At 37.6% G+C, this 20184-nt stretch overlaps 1 protein-coding gene across 6 annotated transcripts in view; it reads right to left on the bottom strand.

The window, feature by feature from the left end:
* The window catches only part of AP3B1 (adaptor related protein complex 3 subunit beta 1), a 352698-nt gene that overhangs the window by 235218 nt on the left and 97296 nt on the right, over positions 1–20184 (bottom strand). For all 6 annotated transcript variants that reach the window (XM_059175303.1, XM_059175305.1, XM_059175304.1 and 3 more), the window contains one exon: positions 7074–7148. In XM_059175303.1, coding sequence (XP_059031286.1) covers positions 7074–7148 — 75 coding nt within the window. The remainder of the gene's footprint in view (positions 1–7073; positions 7149–20184) is intronic.

Raw genomic sequence — 20184 nt, forward strand, 5'->3', positions numbered from 1 at the left:
TAGTTCTTTTTTAAATGTTTGGTAGAATTCCCCCGGGAAGCCGTCTGGCGCTGGGCTTTTGTTTGTTTGGAGATTTTTAATGACTGTTTCAATCTCCTTACTGGTTATGGGTCTGTTCAGGCTTTCTATTTCTTCCTGGTTCAGTTGTGGTAGTTTATATGTTTCTAGGAATGCATCCATTTCTTCCAGATTGTCAAATTTATTGCCGTAGAGTTGCTCATAGTATGTTCTTATAATAGTTTGTATTTCTTTGGTGTTAGTTGTGATCTCTCCTCTTTCATTCATGATTTTATTTATTTGGGTTCTTTCTCTTTTCTTTTTGGTAAGTCGGGCCAGGGGTTTATTAATTTTATTAATTCTTTCAAAGAACCAGCTCCTACTTTCGTTGATTTGTTCTATTGTTTTTTTGGTTTCTGTTTCATTGATTTCTGCTCTGATCTTTATGATTTCTCTTCTCCTGCTGGGCTTAGGGTTTCTTTCTTGTTCTTTCTCCAGCTCCTTTACGTGTAGGGTTAGGTTGTGTACCTGAGACCTTTCTTGTTTCTTGAGAAAGGCTTGTACCGCTATATAATTTCCTCTCAGGACTGCCTTTGTTGTGTCCCACAGATTTTGAACTGTTGTATTTTCATTATCATTTGTTTCCATGATTTTTTTCAATTCTTCATTAATTTCCCGGTTGACCCATTCATTCTTTAGAAGGATGCTGTTTAGTCTCCATGTATTTGGGTTCTTTTCAAACTTCCTTTTGTGGTTGAGTTCTAGCTTTAGAGCATTGTGGTCTGAAAATATGCAGGGAATGATCCCAATCTTTTGATACCGGTTGAGTCCTGATTTAGGACTGAGGATGTGATCTATTCTGGAGAATGTTCCATGTGCACTAGAGAAGAATGTGTATTCTGTTGCTTTGGGATGAAATGTTCTGAATATATCTGTGATGTCCATCTGGTCCAGTGTGTCGTTTAAGGCCTTTATTTCCTTGCTGATCTTTTGCTTGGATGATCTGTCCATTTCAGTGAGGGGAGTGTTAAAGTCACCTACTATTATTGTATTATTGTTGATGTGTTTCTTTGATTTTGTTATTAATTGGTTTATATAGTTGGCTGCTCCCACGTTGGGGGCATAGATATTTAAAATTGTTAAATCTTCTTGTTGGACAGGCCCTTTGAGTATGATATAGTGTCCTTCCTCATCTCTCATTATAGTCTTTGGCTTAAAATCTAATTGATCTGATATAAGGATTGCCACTCCTGCTTTCTTCTGATGTCCATTAGCATGGTAAATTCTTTTCCACCCCCTCACTTTAAATCTGGAGGTGTCTTCGAGCTTAAAATGAGTTTCTTGGAGGCAACATATAGATGGGTTTTGTTTTTTTATCCATTCTGATACTCTGTGTCTTTTGACAGGGGCATTTAGCCCATTAACATTCAGGGTAACTATTGAGAGATATGAATTTAGGGCCATTGTATTGCCTGTAAGGTGACTGTTACTGTATATGGTCTCTGTTCCTTTCTGATCTACCACTAGTAGGCTCTCTCTTTGCTTAGAGGACCCCTTTCAAGATTTCCTGTAGAGCTGGTTTGGTGTTTGCAAATTCTTTCAGTTTTTGTTTGTCCTGGAAGCTTTTAATCTATCCTTCTATTTTCAATGATAGCCTAGCTGGATATAGTATTCTTGGCTGCATGTTTTTCTCGTTTAGTGCTCTGAAAATATCATGCCAGCTCTTTCTGGCCTGCCAGGTCTCTGTGGATAAGTCAGCTGCCAATCTAATATTTTTACCATTGTATGTTACAGACTTCTTTTCCCGGGCTGCTTTCAGGATTTTCTCTTTGTCACTGAGACTTGTAAATTTTACTATTAGGTGACGGGGTGTGGGCCTATTCTTATTGAACGCCCCTTTTGAGGGGCGTTCTCTGAACCTCCTGAATTTTGATGCTCGTTCCCTTTGCCATATTGGGGAAATTCTCCCCAATAATTCTCTCTAGTATACCTTCTGCTCCCCTCTCTCTTTCTTCTTCTTCTGGAATCCCAATTATTCTAATGTTGTTTCGTCTAATGGTGTCACTTATCTCTCGAATTCTCCCCTCGTGGTCCAGTAGCTGTTTGTCCCTCTTTTGCTCAGCTTCTTTATTCTCTGTCATTTGGTCTTCTATATCACTAATTCTTTCTTCTGCCTCATTTATCCTAGCAGTGAGAGCCTCCATTTTTGATTGCACCTCATTAATAGCTTTTCTTATTTCAACTTGGTTAGATTGTAGTTATTTCTCCAGAAAGGGCTTTTATATCTCTCGAGAGGGTTTCTCTAATATCTTCCATGCCTTTTTCGAGCCCGGCTAGAACCTTGAGAATTGACATTCTGAACTCTAGATCTGACATATTACCAATGTCTGTATTGATTAGGTCCCTAGCCTTCGGTACTGCCTCTTGTTCTTTTTTTTGTGTTGAATTTTTCAGTCTTGTCATTTTGTCCAGAGAAGAGTATATGAAGGGGCAAGTAAAATACTAAAAGGGTGGCAACAACCCCAGGAAAATATGCTTTAACCAAATTAGAAGAGATCCAAAATCGTGAGTGGGGAGAAAGGGGATAAAAAGAGGTTCAAAAAGGAAGAAAGAAAAAAAAAAAGAAAAGAATTTAAAAAAAAGAAAACACCTAAGAAAAATATAAAAAAGAAAAAATATATATATTAGATAAACTAGTAAAAAATCGTTAAAAAAGAAAAAGGTAACAGTTAAAAAAAAATTTTACCCGAAGGCGAGAAAAAAAAACAAAAAATGAAAAAGAAAAAAATTAAATTAACCGCAAGACTAAAAAAAATCACAGGGAAAAAGCCATGAGTTCCGTGCTTGGCTTTCTCCTCCTCTGGAATTCTGCTGCTCTCCTTGGTATTGAAACCGCACCCCTTGGTAGGTGAACTTGGTCTCGGCTGGATTTCTTGTTGATCTTCTGGGGGAGGGTCCTGTTGTAGTGATTCTCAAGTGTCTGCCCCAGGCGGAATTACACCGCCCTTACCCAGGGCTGGGGTGAGTAATCTGCTTGGGTTTGCTTTCAGGAGCTTTTGTTCCCTGAGCGCTTTCCGTAGAGTTCCGGAGGATGGGAATACAAATGGCGGCCTCCTGGTCTCCGCCCGGTGGAGCCCAGAGCCCAGGGCTGCACTTGCGCCCTCAGAGAACAGCGCCCAGTTACTCCCGTCTGCCTGACCTCCGGCCGCGCTCCGAGCTCACCGAGCCTGCGACCGGTTCAAGGTCACCCTGAGCTGCGAGCTTACTGTCGGCTCTGTCTCTGTAGCCGGCTTTCCCCTTCCAATACCCGCAAGCTCTGCGACACTCAGACACCCCCAATCCTTCTGTGACCCTGCGGGACCTGAGGCCACGCTGACCCCGTGTGGGCTTTGCCCCGGGTAGCCTCTGGAGTGATGTCCCTCAGCGGAACAGACTTTTAAAAGTCCTGATTTTGTGCGCGGTTGCTCCACTGCTTGCCGGGAGCTGGCCCCTCCCCCCGGGGTCTATCTTCCCGTCGCTTTGGATTCACTTCTCCGCCGGTCCTACCTTTCAGAAAGTGGTTGTTTTTCTGTTTCCGGAATTGCTGTTCTTCTTCTCTTCGATCTGCCGATGGATTTTCAGGTGTTTGCAATCTTTAGATAAGCTATCTAGATGATCTCCGGCTAGCTGAAGTAGTCTCAGCCTGCTACTTCTCCGCCATCTTGACTCCTCCCTTCAATTTATAAGAAATTCTAAAAATTACAATTCTCTACTGACAGAAAGCAAATCAGTAGTTCCATGGAGACTTAAAGTGGATCACAGCCCCGTATATAAAAGCTACATCTACAAAACTCTTAGGAAAAAGACAAGTATAAATCTTCGGTCCTTGAAGTTAAGCATCTGGATTAACTCAAAACGGATCATAGCACTATATATAAGCTGAATCTATAAAACTCTTGGGAAAAAGACAAGTATAAATCTTCATGGCTTTGGAGTAAGCATCCATTTCTTAAATATGACACGTAAAGCATTAACAAAAAAAAAAACAGATGAACTGGAATTCATCAAAATTGAAAATGTCTACACTTCGAAGGATTCCATCAAGAAAATGAAAAGACAAACCATAGAATGAAAGAAAATATTTGCAAATTATATATCAGATAAGAGTCTACTATTTTGAATATATAAAGAACTCCAACAATAAACAACAGAAAGACAATCCAATTACAAGATGGTAAAAGGACTGGAATAGACATTTTTCCAAAGACTGTAGAACTGGCCAATAGATGCTCAATAGTTTTTTTCTTAGACAAATGCAAACTGAAAACTGCAAGAGCAGCCATGAGATTCCACTCCATACCATCTAGGAGAGCTATACTCTAAAAGAAAGTATTTTTTTCCAATCAAGAAAAGTAAGCATCATTGAGCATGTAGAGAAAATTATACCACATACATTGTTGATAGAAATGTAAAATGATACAGCTGCTGTGGAAGAGTTTGGCAGGTCCTCAAGAAAACATTCAGTAACCATAAAACCTAGCAATATCACTGCAAGGGATACATAAGAGAGAAATGAACACACTGGTTCACACACAAACTTGTACAAAGTATTTATAGTAGTGTTATTCATGAGAGCTGAAGAGTGGAAACAACCCAAGTGTCACTGATGGATGAATATACAAAGCTCAGTACATCCATACGATGGATTATTATTCAGCAAAAAAGAGGAATGAGGTACTGATGCACACTACAAAATGAATGGACTTGGAAAACATTCTAAGTGAAAGAAGCCAGACAAAAATGTCACATATTATATGACTTCACTTATATGAAATGCCCAAAATAGGCAAATCCATAGACAGAAAGGAGATTTAATGGTTGCATAGGGCTGGGGACATAAGGAGTGACCACTAATGAGAGCAGGATTATTTTTTTTTTTTTTTTTTTTTTTTTTTTTAAAGATTTTATATATTTATTTGACAGAGAGAAATTACAAGTACACTGAGAGGCAGGCAGAGAGAGAGAGAGAAGGAAGCAGGCTCCCTGCTGAGCAGAGAGCCCGATGCGGGACTCGATCCCAGGACCCTGAGATCATGACCTGAGCCGAAGGCAGCGGCTTAACCCACTGAGCCACCCAGGCGCCCCGAGAGCAGGATTATTTTTTGAAGTGACAAAATATAGAAGGAAGTAGATGGTGGTGATGGTTGCACAATTCTGTAAATACACTATAAAACACTCAAAGCACACTTTAAAATTTATAGCATGTTAACTGTATTTCAACAATCTTAAAAAGATGACTGACTACAGCAAAAATAACAATCATAGGGGCGCCTGAGTAGCTCAATGGGTTAAAGCCTCTGCCTTCGGCTCAGGTCATGATCCCAGGGTCCTGGGATCAAGCCCCACATCGGGCTCTCGGGAGCCTGCTTCCTCCTCTCTCTTCCTGCCTCTCTGTCTACTTGTGATCTCTGTCAAATAAATAAAATAAAAAATCTTAAAAAAAAATAACAATCATATATTTTTAGGAAGTTTTAACATATTTAAAAGTAAAATGCATGATAACCTGGGAAAAGATGGGAAGGGGAAAAGGAAGTTCACTGTCATAAGATTTCAAAGTATATGTGAAGTCTTATAATGTTACTTGAAAGTAGATAGTGATAACTTAAAGATGTATATTATAAATTCTAGTGGTAGACTCCAGTACGAGAAAGACGGACACTGTATACCCTAGGGCAAGCACCTACTAAATAAGTAAAACAGAGATACAGCTTTAATAGTAATATCAATATTTGATTATGGAAAAACTCCCTTATATTCTTAATTTCTACTTCTTATACTCCACCTATTTCCACCTAAAGCATCTGCCCTGATGTCACTAAGTCCTTGAAGATATTCTCCAGTGGAGATTGCCCCTTCCGTCAAACTTTCCAGACTCAAAAACAGAGCCTAGCACATTCCCCACAGTTGATATTCAGTTGTAAGCAATGGGCAAAGAGGAAGCATGTGTGCTGGCATTTTCATTCTCATGTGCATATCACTACTTTCTACTGAGTAAACATATCCTCCAGATCATCACTACCACATCAGTTGACAGTGAGATGCATGACAGACATGGTCATTCAATCCTCTTCCTTACTACCTTGTATTCTTTTAAAAACAAGCCATTTGCTCAGATCAATCTCTTATCCCTGTCATGGAACTCTTCATCCTACTCATCCTACTCAACAGTTTCTACTCGATGGGCACTTATTTTTCTTTTGTACTCTATCAAAAGTTATTAGTCCATCTGACCCAACGTTACCTTGGCCTCAAAGTTCTTTGAATTCCTGTTTCAAACACTACTTACAAACCCACACAGAGACAAGTAACTGAAGGCTCACAACGCATCCTGCCTCTGCCCTCCTCCTGCTGTACAGAGTCAGGGTATACCAGAGCTAAAATGTTTCAAAAAGAACATTACATTTGGAATGATAATGATAATGGAAAATAATAACTTGGGTTTCAAACATTGCCCTTCTCTGCCTGAATTTAGGTCCATTTCATGCAGTATGTGCGATCTTGAATTTAAGTGCCTAGGGCAGAATTTCAAGTAAACTGGTTTCTAAGATTACACAATAAACTGCTATCATTCACCAAGGTGAATTAATCTCAATTTACTTTTCAGATTCTCCATCCAAAAAATCCAAATACTGCTTATTTATTTATTTATTTAAGATTATGGACATTTAAATTATAACCAAAAAAATCTAGTGATACATAAGGATCTTATGCTGCATTTCTAAGTAACTGAAAAGTATGATTCTTTTACAACAAAAGGAATCATGAAAACTATGAAACAAAATAGCACTCAAGGGGCACCTGGGTGGCTCAGCCTGTTAAGTGGTTGAACATGACTCTTGGTTTTGATGGGGTGATTATCTCGAGATTGTAGGGTCAGGCTACACACTCACACAGAGTCTGCTTAAGATTCTTTCCCCTCCTCCCTCTCTCTCTCCCTCCCCCGCTGCACTTACCAACCCCACCCCCACTGGCTCAGCAAACACTCACTCTCTCTCTCTCTCAAATAAATGAATAGAATATTAAAAAAAAAAAAGTACCTCAATATTTTTACTGGCCACATTCTTCACAACAGCAGGAAATAGTTCAGATGCATTTTTCCCTTTTGCAATCATCTGAAGAATAAAAGTAGAGTATTAGAGCTGAAACCTTTTTTAGATTAATCATGTGAAAATAAAACATAAATTCTACATACATTAAATATTTAGAAAATGGAATCAGCAAATAAGCTATGGAATTAATAAGTTGAAGTCTTTTTGAGTTCTCTTACTACTCATCTAAATGCCTGCATCAAGAACCAATGACTTCTGTAACAATATAAATATACAAATACATAGACACTTTAAAGAAGAAATACATAGTAGTTTAAGACATACAATAAAATATTTACAGTAGTTTTCTCTGGCTAATGAGGGTATAAATACTTTTTAAATATTTATGCTATTCTTTATTTCCCAGGTTCTTATATTAAAATTATACTACATTTGCAATGGAAGCGGGGGTGAGGGTGGAATAAATGTTATTTTAAACACGCTATTTCTCCCCTGGCTTTCTTTTCACGGGTCCCCCTACTTCCCCAACCACTACTTTCAAAGTTCCCTTCACCAAGTCCTCTTCTCTGCCCACTAAAATTCTGGGCATCACCATCTTTTCAGGCTATACTAATCTACAATCTCTAAAACTACTAACATTTCATTCACCTTCTGGACTTAACTTTCACACACTATGGGGATCAATTTCCCAAACTCTAGCCCTAACTCTGAGCCCTAGCTCCACTTCTATAACTGGACATCATTAGATATCTCTTTCATCTCAAACTTGCTGTCTAAAACCAAACTTATTTTTCATTGATAAAATGACATTCATGCTATAACTTCCTATTTCTACCAATTTTCCCAGATACCAGAAACCAAAGAATTATCTTGGGCTCTTTCAAATCTACAAAATAATTAGGTCTCATTGTGATTTTTTTATACAATCACATTAATCCTTTCTCACTCTTACTATCCTAAAATACTTCACTATCATCTCAGAAAGGACTTTTTCTAACAGTCTCCTGTTCCTGTCCAAATTTACATCACTGATAGTTTCACAAGCTTAAAACACTACTATAAAAGTCAGCCACTTGGAAAGATTTCAAAAGCCCCTGACTGCCTAAGAATCTAAACTGTTGGGCACCTGGGTGGCTCAGTCAGTTAAGCCTCTGCCTTCAGCCCAGGTCATGATTTCAGGGTCCCGGCATCAAGTCCTGCACTGAGCTCTCTGCTCTGCTTCTCATTCTCCCTCTACCCCTCCCCCTGTTCATGCCCTCTTTCTCTCAAATAAATAAAAATCTTAAAAAAAAAAAAAATCCAAACCATGTAACTTAATATTAAATGCCCTCAAAGTTTGCAATATCCCTTTTAAGCACATAAATCATTATTGTTCTACACAAATGCTTTTGACAAATAAAAATGTACCACTACCAGAACACTCTCTGGCTTCTCTATGCCTTTACTCATGTCACAACCCCAACTCAATTCTTTTTACTCTTCACATTCCTCCCAAATTCTAATCACACTCCCTTCCTGAGTCATCTCCTAATACCTGGCCTACCATGTCATCTAATTCTAATTTCCTCTAGAATTTTCTTAATTCACATTTTCCATTTGGAAGTTTCTATGTGCTACGTTTTATTTCTATTAATTTAGTGGTATGTCTACCTATATCCCCATTTCCTATACTCTCATTCCCAGAATATCTTTATATCTATTAATAGTCAAGACTTTGATAGCTACAAAATAAAGTTTAAACTATAGGATAATTTCCTGGAAAAAGATTCTTTTTTTGTTATACACTATATCTAGGAAACTACCAAAAATTATGGAAACTATTAGTTTTATAAATTTATGACACATTTTAAAATATACTATCTGATATTTTGAACATTATAATCCCAGCTAGCAATTTCCCAATAAGACCTTTCTACAGGATAGCTTAAAAATACTTTAATACAAGCTAGTCTTTTTATATTCTATTTCCTTACCTGTCATATTATGGTTTGAGTATTTTGGGTTCTCTAAAAGATTTTATTTGTTTGAGAGAGAGAGAAAGAGAACGCAAGTGGGGGGAAGGGCAAACAGAGAGGAAGAGGAGAAGCAGATCCCCCCAGAGCAGGGAGCCCGAAGGAGGGGGATGACAACCTGAGGCAAAGGCAGACATTTAACTAAATGAGCCACCAAGGTACTCTCACTTAAGTATTTTGTAAATCTGCTGAGTAGTATAGAAAGTTCACAAAATACTGCAGCTAAAACATCTTTGAATGATTTTTACACCCCCCTCAATTCCCTCATCTATAAAATAAGGAGAGAGGGACCAAATGTTCTCTGGGGCCCATTGTTTCAATTATTCAATGACTACCTGAAGTCAGAGATCCTATCCTAAGGATTCCCCAAATGCTCTACAGAACACTCACTATTCAAAAAAATGTTAACAGATGACAGAAGAAAAAAATCCTATAATCAAATTAATTTAACAATATTTGCTGGGAGAGCACTACATGCCAGGGACTACTGCCTTGATGATACAACTGTGAACAGTACACAATCCTTGCCCATTAGAGCTTACTTTCTAATGGGGGTGAGGGACAATAAATAAATTTAATATGTGAGATGGTAAAAGAGAGTACTGGGGGGGAAAAAAAAGAACTGTATGAGAAATGGAAAGTGCTACGGTAGAGATGGGAGCTGCCCTCTTATTTTGTTTAGTATTTTGCTAGTATATATTTCCTATCCTTATATTTTTAATCTGCATCTTTGTATTAAAAGTGGGTTTCTGAAAGAAGGGGCAAGATGGTGGAGGAGTAGGGGAACCTATTTCAATCAGTCCGCTGAATTCCCTGGATAACTACCTGAGCACTCTGAATATTCATGAAATCAGACTGAGATGTAAGCTTACACATTCTGGATCTCTATGGGGGCAGAGTTATCATTAGCCGAAAGGTACAAAGGACGAAGTTGGGATCACACAGAAGGATATCGGAGGATAAACAGATGGGGGAGGGAGCCACCAGAAGCAAGCCATTGCTTACCCAATACAAAAGTGCCCTGTACTTGGGGACCAGTGATAGCTTGGGGGTCAGTGGCTGCAAGATGGGAAAGGACTGATAACAGCACTCAAACAGAAAAAAGGGTTTTAAGGGACAACTGCTGGGACCTGGCAGCAAGAGGCATGCAGCACATAAGCTCAAGGTCCCAGGACCATCAGCAGGACCTGGAGCAGAATCGGGTCAGTGGTCCCAGAACGGCAGCCGCGAGGACCGGGCTCACCCAGACCAGTATCACTTGCAGTTTTGGTGTCATGGAGTTACAGAAATAAGCAAGGGGCCTTGGCTGACCACTGAGATGGTCGCTGGCGGTGCGCATCACCTTTGGGAGGCTACAGTATTCGACGGAGTTTGCAGAGGGGGAGTCTGTGTGTTCTGGACCATTCAGAGAAGAGCAGGCTGTGTCTTCTCTCTGAGGCAGAGGCTCTGACCCTCTGAAAAGGCCCAAAAAGCCACCAGAGAACAAGAGCCTGAAAAACCAGTTTCCACAGGACCCAGCCCCTTTACAGGAGGAAGGGCAACTATACCCAAGCAGGATTGAATGAAAAACAATGCAGCAGGCCCTCCTGGCAAAGACAAGCTGAAAAGGGGAAACAAGCACAAAACATCCATTGGGTCCCCATAAAACTATAAAATCCCATCACCAGGCAAACAGTATATTAAGCTCCTGGTATTGCCTCACAGCCTGTATATTTCTTAGATACTTTTCCCTCCCTCTCTTTTTTTAAATTCTTTCACATGATTCTTGTTTATTTTTTTACCTACTTACCATTTCAAATAGGTATTTAATACAACATATTCCATAGTAACTTTTTAACTTCCTAACTTGAACTTTTTCATACATACACTTTTTCTTTTTCCTTTTTTAAAAATATATAGATATAAGCTTTAATGTAGTCCCTTTTTTCCCTCTTCAATACTACCTTTATATATAGAGCAGTTTTAATTTCACTATATCTCTGGAAAGCTGAGTTCTCTAACAAAGATAACAAGATAGTCCCAGGAAGAACTGAAATACCTTTCCTCCCCAACATCGAAGAATTACAACCACCTTCCCATCACCACCCTCTTTTTATTTTGGGGTTTTTGTGGGGGTTTTTCTTCTTTTATCGGTCTTTTTGTTTGTTTTCGTACTTTATAAATCTTACTCTTGGGGCTCATTTTGGCTGGGTTTTTGTTTTTGTTTTTTGGCAGTGACTTCCGATTGCTCTGAAACTTCCCAGGGTGCACCCTGCCTAGGTAGTGGTTGATATTTTCAGCTACACATCCCCTCAACCACAACTCAACAGAATGACAAGGAGGAAAAATTCCCAACAAAGAAAAAACCCAGAGACAATGGCCTCTCCAGCAGATCTAATGGATATAGATTGACACAAGATGTCAAAAATAGACTTCAGGGTAGTAGCTATGAAGACAATAGTCAGGCTACAGGAAAATATTAATGGCAACATAGATTCATTAAGGGCAGAAGTGGGAGCACATCGGGCAGAGCTTAAAAATACTATCATTTTTGTATTGCATCGTAAGATCCAATCTAATCTAGATACTCTAACAGTTATGGGAAATGAGGCAGAAGAACGAATTAGTGACCCTGAAGACAAACTGAGAGAAAAGAAGGAACAGGAGGAGACCTGGAACAAATAGCTTAAAATCCATGAAAACAGAATTAGAGAAATAAATGATGCCATGAAACATTCCAATGTCAGAACTATCAGGATCCCTGAGGGGGTGGAGAGAGAGAGGACCAGAAGATATATTTGAGCAAATTGTAGCTGAGAACTTCCCTAATCTGGGGAAGAAACAAGTAATCGTGTCCTAGAGGCAGAAAGGACACCCCTCAACATCGATGAGGGCAGATCAACCCCTAGGCATGTAATAGTAAAACTCACAAATTTTAGAACCAAGAAAAGCATTTTAAGGGCAGTTGGGGGAAGAGATTCCTTATGAACAGAGGAAGGAACATCAGAATAATGTCAGATCTGTCCACAGAGACTTGAAAAGGGCTGGCAAGACATATTCAGGGTACTAAATGAGAAGAATATGCAGCCAAGAATTCTTTATCTGGTAAGGCTGTCATTCAGAATTGATAAGAGGTAAGAAGCTTCCAGGACAGAGACTGAAAGAATATGTGACCACTAAGCTAGCCTTACAAGAAATATTAAGGGGAGGGCTCTACAGAAGGAGAAAGATCCCAACAGATATACCGAACAGAGACATACAGAGATCATCCATAGAAATAAGGACTTCACATGCAACATGATGACAATAAAATCTTATCTGTCAACAATTACTCTCAATATGAATGGCCTAAATGCTCCCATAAAATGGCAGAGGGTTGTAGACTGGATAAGACAGGAGCCATCTGAATGCTGTCTACAAGAGACTCATTTTGAACCTAAAGATACATCCAGACTGAAAGTGAAGGGATGGAGAACTATCTTTTATGCCAACAGACCTCAAAAGAAAGCTGGTGTAGCAACTCTTATATAAGACAAATTAGATTTTAGAAAAGACTGTGGTTAGAGATACAGAAGGACACTGTATCATTCTTAAAGGGTCTATGCAACAAGAAGATCTAACAATTGTAAATATCTATGAACCCTACACGGGAGCAGCCAACTATATAAGCCAACTGTTAACCAAAGAAAGAGACCTATTGATAATAATACATTAATTGCAGGAAACCTTAACACTCCACTCTTAGCAACAAACAGATCAACTAAGCAGAAAATCAACAAAGAAAAAAGAGCTTTGAATGATACACTGGACCAGATGGACCTCATAGATATATACAGAACTTTCCACTCTAAAACAACAGAACACTCAATCTTTTCAAGTGTGCAGGGAACATTCTCCAGAATAGACCACATATTGAGTCACAAATCAGGTCTCAACTGATACCAAAAGACTGAGATTATTCTTTGCATATTCTCAGACCACAATGCTGTGAAACTGGAATTCAATCACAAGAAAAAGTTTGGAAGGAATTCAAACACTTGGAAGCTAAAGACCATCCTGCTTAAGAATGTTGGGGTCAACCATGAAATCAAAGAACTTAATCAATTCATGGAAACCAATGATAACGAAGACACATTGATCCAAAAACCTATGGGATATGGCAAAAGCGGTCCTAAGGGGGAAAAACATAGCCATCCAAGCCTCACTCAAAAAAAAAAAAAAAAAAAAGAAAAAGAAAAGAAAAACAGAGAAATCCCAAATATACAAACTATCTTTACACCTAAAGATCTGGAGAATCAACAAATTATACCTAACCCACACAAAAGAAGGGAAATAATTAAGACTAGAGCAGAGATCAATTAATGAGAAACCAGAAATACAGTAGAACACATTAATGAAACTAGAAGCTGGTTCTTTGAAAGAATTAATAAGATCGATACAGATTGATAAGACTGATAGTTTTAGCTCTTCCATTTAGGTCTTTAATTCATTTTGTGTTTACTATAGTATATATATATATATATATATATATATATATATATATGTATATACATAGACATATATGTGTGAGGCATATATGAGGCATATATGAGGCAAAATGAGGCAGAGGTCTAAATTCATTTTCTTGCAAGTGTATATCCAGATTTCTAAATTGTTAAGGACTATCCTTTCACCACTGAATGGTCTCTCACCCTTGATAAACATCATTTGATCATATTATGTAAGGGTTTATTTCTGCAAGCTCTATCAGGTCTGTCTTTGTCATATTACCACACTGTTTTGCTTACTGTAGCTTTTTTTTTTAAGATTTTATTTATTTAACAGAGAGAGATCACAAGTAGGCAAAGAGACAGGCAGAGAGAGAGAGGAAGAAGCAGGCTCCCTGCTGAGCAGAGAGCCTGATGCGGGGCTCGATCCCAGGACCCTGGGATCATGACCTGAGCCGAAGGCAGAGGCTTTAACCCACTAAGCCACCCAGGTGCCCCTGATTATTGTAGCTTTGAATTAAGTTTTCAAATCAGGAAGTGTGAAACTTATAAATTTTTCAAGAATGTTTTGGCTATTCAGGATCAGTATGAATTTAAGGATAGATTATTCTGGTTTTGCAAATAAAATCACTGGGCATTTGAAGGGAATTACACTGAATACATATTCACTTTGACACTAACATCTTAAAAATACCAAGACTTCCAATCCATGAACAGAGGATATTTTTCCATTTATTTATATTTTCTCTAATTTCTTTCAGCAATGTTTAATAATTTTCAAGGAATGAGTCTTTTGCCCCCTTGGTAAGTTTATTCCCAAGTATTTTATTCTTTTTGAAGCTACTGTAAATGGGACTATTTCCTTAATTTCCTTCTCGGACTGTTCATTGTTAGTGTATAGATGCAACTAATTCTTATGTATTGACTTTTTTATGCTGCAACTTGGCTAAATTCATTTATTTTTAAAGTTTATGGTAAAATATTTATTTTTCTAAATAGGAAATCATGTTGTCTGTGAACAAAGAAATTTTAGTTCACTTTTTAGTTCCTTGGCTATTTGGATGACTTTTATTTCTTCTTTTTGCCTAACTGCTCTGCTAAAACTTCCAATATTATATTCAAAAGAAAAGACAAAAGCAAACATCCTTGTCTTTATTGAAGAAAAAAAGCTTTCAGTCTTTCATCACTAACTATGATGGCAGCTGTTGTTTTTCATATATGGCCTGTAGCATTATGTTGGGTCAGTTCCCTTCTAGTCCTTGTCTGTTGAGTGTTTTATCATGAAAGATTATTAAATTTTGTCAAATTCTGTTTCTCTATCAATTGAGATGATCATGTGATTTTTTACCCCTTCATTCTGTTAATGCGGTGCATTACAACAACAGACTTTCATATGCTGTTCATGTTCTTCTATAAATAATAATAATCTAGATCCAAAAAGCCACATGAATTCTTTAAAGTCAAGAAGAAAAACAGGAGAAATTGCGCTTTTCTAAATTTTATGGTTTATTTTTAAAAGTTCAACAGTTTTAATGTATAAATACTGGCTAATTTAAAAGGAAAGAAGGAAGGAACAGAAGGGGGAAGGGAAGGGAAAGAAAGGAAAAGGGGAAGGTAAGGGGAGGGAGAAGCAAGAAAGATAGATCTTTCCCAAAGGCAACTCTTAAAAATCAGCATTCAAGAATAAATGAAGAAATAGAAAAAGAACTAGTCCCTGATTTACATCCCAGAAAGTAACAATGGAGTAAAAATTGAAAGAAAACTCACTAAGATGTATTACTACTACTTATAGAACTGGTGTTGATGACTAACAACATGGCAGAAGAATCTTGACCCTTTAAGCAATTTCTAACCCCAAAACAACAAAAAGATGCCAGCATCAACCACAAGATGAATCCTTGAAGTATACACACAACTGAAACATTTTTGTTAGAGGAATGAAGAGTGGAATTAGCAATGCTCAGAAAGGTTTAGACTAGTATGTTTATTATACATTAACTGGAGACAGTAAAGATTATACATTAGTTTCTTCTTCTTATATGGATTTTCTCATTTTTCCAACAATAATAATGTAGCATTTATCTTTGGCTTAAGATCTTTTTTTTTTAAGATTTTATTTATTTATCATAGAGAGAGCACAAGCAGGTCAAGTGGCAGGCTCCCTGCTGGACAAGGAGCCCGATGTGGGACTCAATCCCAAAACCCTTGGATCATGACCTGAGCCAAAGGCAGCAGCTTAACCGACTAAGCCACCCAGGCGCCCCATGGCTTAAGATCTTTTAAAAATATATTTAGAGGGCACCTGGGTGGCTCAGTGGGTTGAGCTGCTGCCTTTAGCTCGAGTCATGATCTCAGGGTCCTGGGATCAAGTCCTGCATCAGGCTCTCTGCTCAGCAGGGAGCCTGCTTCCCCCCACTCTCTCTCTCTGCCTGTCTCTCTGCCTACTTGTGACCCCTCTCTCTGTCAAATAAATAAATCTTTAAAAAAAAAAATATTTACAAAAACACCTAAAACTCTGAAACTACTTTTAATTTTTTTAGGATCAGTAATATCCAACCAAATACTCTGGAACATGTATGACTATGAAATAAGATAAAACAATAACTACAGGAATTTTAAGACTCTCATCAAAGAAAGGTTCAGATTTGCTCATTATCCTATAACTACAAAGCCAAGTAAACTAATCTGAGGAAGACCTTCAAGTTCTAATGCTTGCTAAAAGAAAATACATCAAAGATTCAATACACTGGGGATTTCAACACAAATATTCCATTCCTCCAAGGACTCCAGATTGTCAACTCATCAGTATTTTAGCTACAAAATCTTATTACTAATTCACTGTCTGAAACAACACATTTCGAATTCTCCTTGATCCACTACATTTCACCAAGCAAGGATAAAACATGGACATGTGCTATAAACATTAGACACATATTTTTCAGAAATATTAAGAAAAATAATGTATGAGTGCTTCAACTTGAGTCCTGCTGTGTAATAAGTGACCACAAGATTTTGAGGTAGGCAGCTTTTCTTCCCGAAGAATGTTGTGGCACAGATGAGACTTTACTTAATACATGAAACACTGGAAACATTGCTTCATGATTCTAAGTCTCAGATATCACCAAAGAAATAAACTGTATCATTATGGTTTCTCAATGTTAGATGTTGCTGAAAAGATTCTCTAGTGAATCACAGGACTACCAACTATGAAAGATACAGATATGCATTGCCAGCACTTTGACATATTTTAGAAAATAATGTGGTTAAATACCCAACATTTAAAATTTTGGCAGATTAAATTCAGATATCTTTAAATGTTTTTAACTATGATGAAAAGACCTGAAAACTACTCTGCAATTGTAAAAAGTGACAAAACCCCATTTTCAGGGCTCATGATACACAAATTATAAAGAGAAATTTAAATTTAAAATTTACATTAAGAAAATACAAGTCTGGGATGCCTGGGTGGCTCAGTGGGTTAAGCCTCTGCCTTCGGCTCAGATCATGATCCCAGAATCCTGGGATCATGCCCTACATCGGGCTCTTTGCTCAGCAGGGAGCCTGCTTCTCCCTCTCTCTTTGCCTAAATCTGCCTACTTGTGATTTCTCTCTCTGTCAAAGAAAGAAAGGAAGGAAATAAGGTAACTTTGAAGCCAATATCAAATTCTGACTGACTGACCTCCAGGAAACTATTTCTAGCCAAAAGATGTTTGGAAATGATATACACACACGAACAGAAAAATTTCTAAATGATTTTAAAAGCTTTCACATAGGAATATGGTATTAACTAGAAATCAAATTAAAAGCTGGACAAAAGTAAAAGTGAATGAATAATTGCTCTAACAGCTCACTGAAAATATTTTAAGTAAAATAACTGTTAGTTACTTAATAAAAGGGCAAATAGCAGGGGCGCCTGGGTGGCTTTGTGGGTTAAAGCCTCTGCCTTCGGCTCAGGTCGTTATCCCAGGGTCCTGGGATCAAGCCCCGCATCAGGCTCTCTGCTCGGAGGAGAACGTGCTTCCTCCTCTCTCATTCTCTGTCTGCCTCTCGGCCTACTTGTGATCTCTGTCAAATATATAAAATCTTAAAAAAAAAAAAGGCAAACAGCAAACAATAACTGCTTACTGAAAATTGAAATGTATTACTCAATAAATAGTATGCAAAAACACATTTTTTGAGAAAGCAGTAACAAAAAAGTAGAACTTAAAATTAAACACTAAAAACTATAATACACCTATGAGAGAAATTAAAGATGACCAAAACAAGTAAAGAAATAGAACCATGATCATGAGTCATAAAGCAAAATACTGTTAAAATGTTAATTCTCCCCAAAATTGATCTATAGAGTTAATGCAGTTCCAATATAGAGCCCCGTAGGTTTTTTCTCCATATAGAAAATGAGTTTAGGGGCGCCTGGGTGGCTCAGTGGTTAAGCCGCTGCCTTCGGCTCAGGTCATGATCTCAGGGTCCTGGGATCGAGTCCCGCATCGGGCTCTCTGCTCGGCAGGGAGCCTGCTTCCTCCTCTCTCTCTCTGCCTGCCTCTCTACCTACTTGTGATTTCTCTCTGTCAAATAAATAAAATCTTTAAAAAAAAAATAAAAAAAAAAATAAAAAAAAAGAAAATGAGTTTAAAATATCTGAAAATAAAATATAAATCTCTCATAACTCCCTGACAATGTAATTATCAACCGAGAAAGTCCAAGCACAGAATACTGAAAAACTGTTAGAGATAAGAAGAGAGTTCACTGAGAAACATAATGCACAACACAGAAAAGTCATTTGTTTTCCTATATACTATTAATAATTAATGTTAAAAATATAATGGAGACCATTCAAAATGGCTACCAAGACTTAAAAATGCACAGAAATGAACCTAATAAGGAATGCACAAGATCTCTATGATAAAAACCACAAAATATAAATATAATGTTAAAGACAGGGAAAGAGAGATGAAAGCTAGAAGGGGAAGGGAATATATTAATTCCATATTATCCTAATCAAAGTTTAAAAACAATTTTTAACAGAACTTGGAAATTTGGTTCTAAACTTTATCTAGAGGATGAAACTTTCACTTTTTATGTCTCAATATTATTTAAAAATTTATATATAATTACATCTTGTATAATATATTCACTTGTATAATGAAGAATAACTTCTTTCACACTTATTGAGATATAACTGACATATAACATTGTATACACTGAAAATAAGGTATTACTGTCAAGCCTCTCAGAACAACCATCACCTAGAAGACAAGGGATAACAAGTGATGGCTAGGATGTAGAGAAAAGGGGATCCTTTCTACTATTGGTAGCAATGTAAATTGGTACGGCCACTATGGAAAACAGTATGGAGGCTGCTCAAAAAATTAAAAATTGAACTATCATATGATTCAGCAACCCCATTTCAGAGTATATATCCAAAGGAAATAAAATCGCTATCTCAGAGATATCTATATTCCCATGTTCACTGCAGCACTGCTCACAGTAACCAAGATATGGAAACAACCCAAGAATCTGTCAACAGATGAATGGATAAAGGTGATATAGATACATAGATGTAATGGAGTACTATTCAGCAATGAGAAAGAAGGAATCCTGCCATTTGTGACAAAATGGATAGATCTTGAGGGTATTATACAAAGTGAAAGAATAATTTTCAATTACTGATCATTCTATAGTTAAAAAAAACAAACTTGAGGGCGCCTGGGTGGCTCAGTGGGTTAAGCCTCTGCCTTCGGCTCAGGTCATGATCTCAGGGTCCTGGGATCGAGTCCTGCATTGGGCTCTCTGCTCGGCGGAGAGCCTGCTTCCCTCTCTCTCTCTCTCTCTCTCTCTCTCTCTCTGCCTGCCTCTCTGTTTACTTGTGATCTCTGTCAAATAAACAAATAAAATCTTAAAAAAAAAAAAATTTGAGGGTGCCTGGGTGGCTCAGTGGGTTAGGCCGCTGCCTTCGGCTCAGGTCGTGATCTCAGGGTCCTGGGATCGAGTCCCGCATCGGGCTCTCTGCTCAGCAGGGAGCCTGCTTCCTCCTCTCTCTCTCTCTCTCTCTCTGCCTGCCTCTTTGCCTACTTGTGCTCTCTCTCTGTCAAATAAATAAATAAAATCTTTAAAAAAAGAAATTTTGAAATTTACCTTTATGCAAACTTCTTAATGAGACAGTCTTTAAGTACTAGGCATATAGGACTATATTTATATTTCTTTTTTTACATTTCTTAATGATACATTATTTATACCTAAATTACATTTTTTATAATCCAGATTATGAGAATATCAATGTTGATTTAACACTTTAAAAGAGTAATTTCAAAAATTACCAAATGCCACATTTCCAGATTTAGGAATTTCCACAGTATCCTCAGATTTAGTGAAATAATTTTTCCTACATGGAATGTAAAAGCCAAAATTTAATGAAATTAAGAGCAGTGCTTGCTTTATATGGTAGTAAGGGATTGTAACCTATAGGAGACCGAGCTGAAACCATCCAAAGCAATCCTGATAATCAATTATAACTCTTGCAATCAATCTTTGACTTTTAAAATTTTTATAAAAATATTAAAACTCTCTCAGTTATAATGTATAGGAAGCTGAAAAACAGTTAAACTAACATTTATTTAGTAC

This window comes from Mustela lutreola, chromosome 5, assembly GCF_030435805.1.
Source record: "Mustela lutreola isolate mMusLut2 chromosome 5, mMusLut2.pri, whole genome shotgun sequence".
NCBI classification, from domain to species: Eukaryota; Metazoa; Chordata; class Mammalia; order Carnivora; family Mustelidae; genus Mustela; species Mustela lutreola.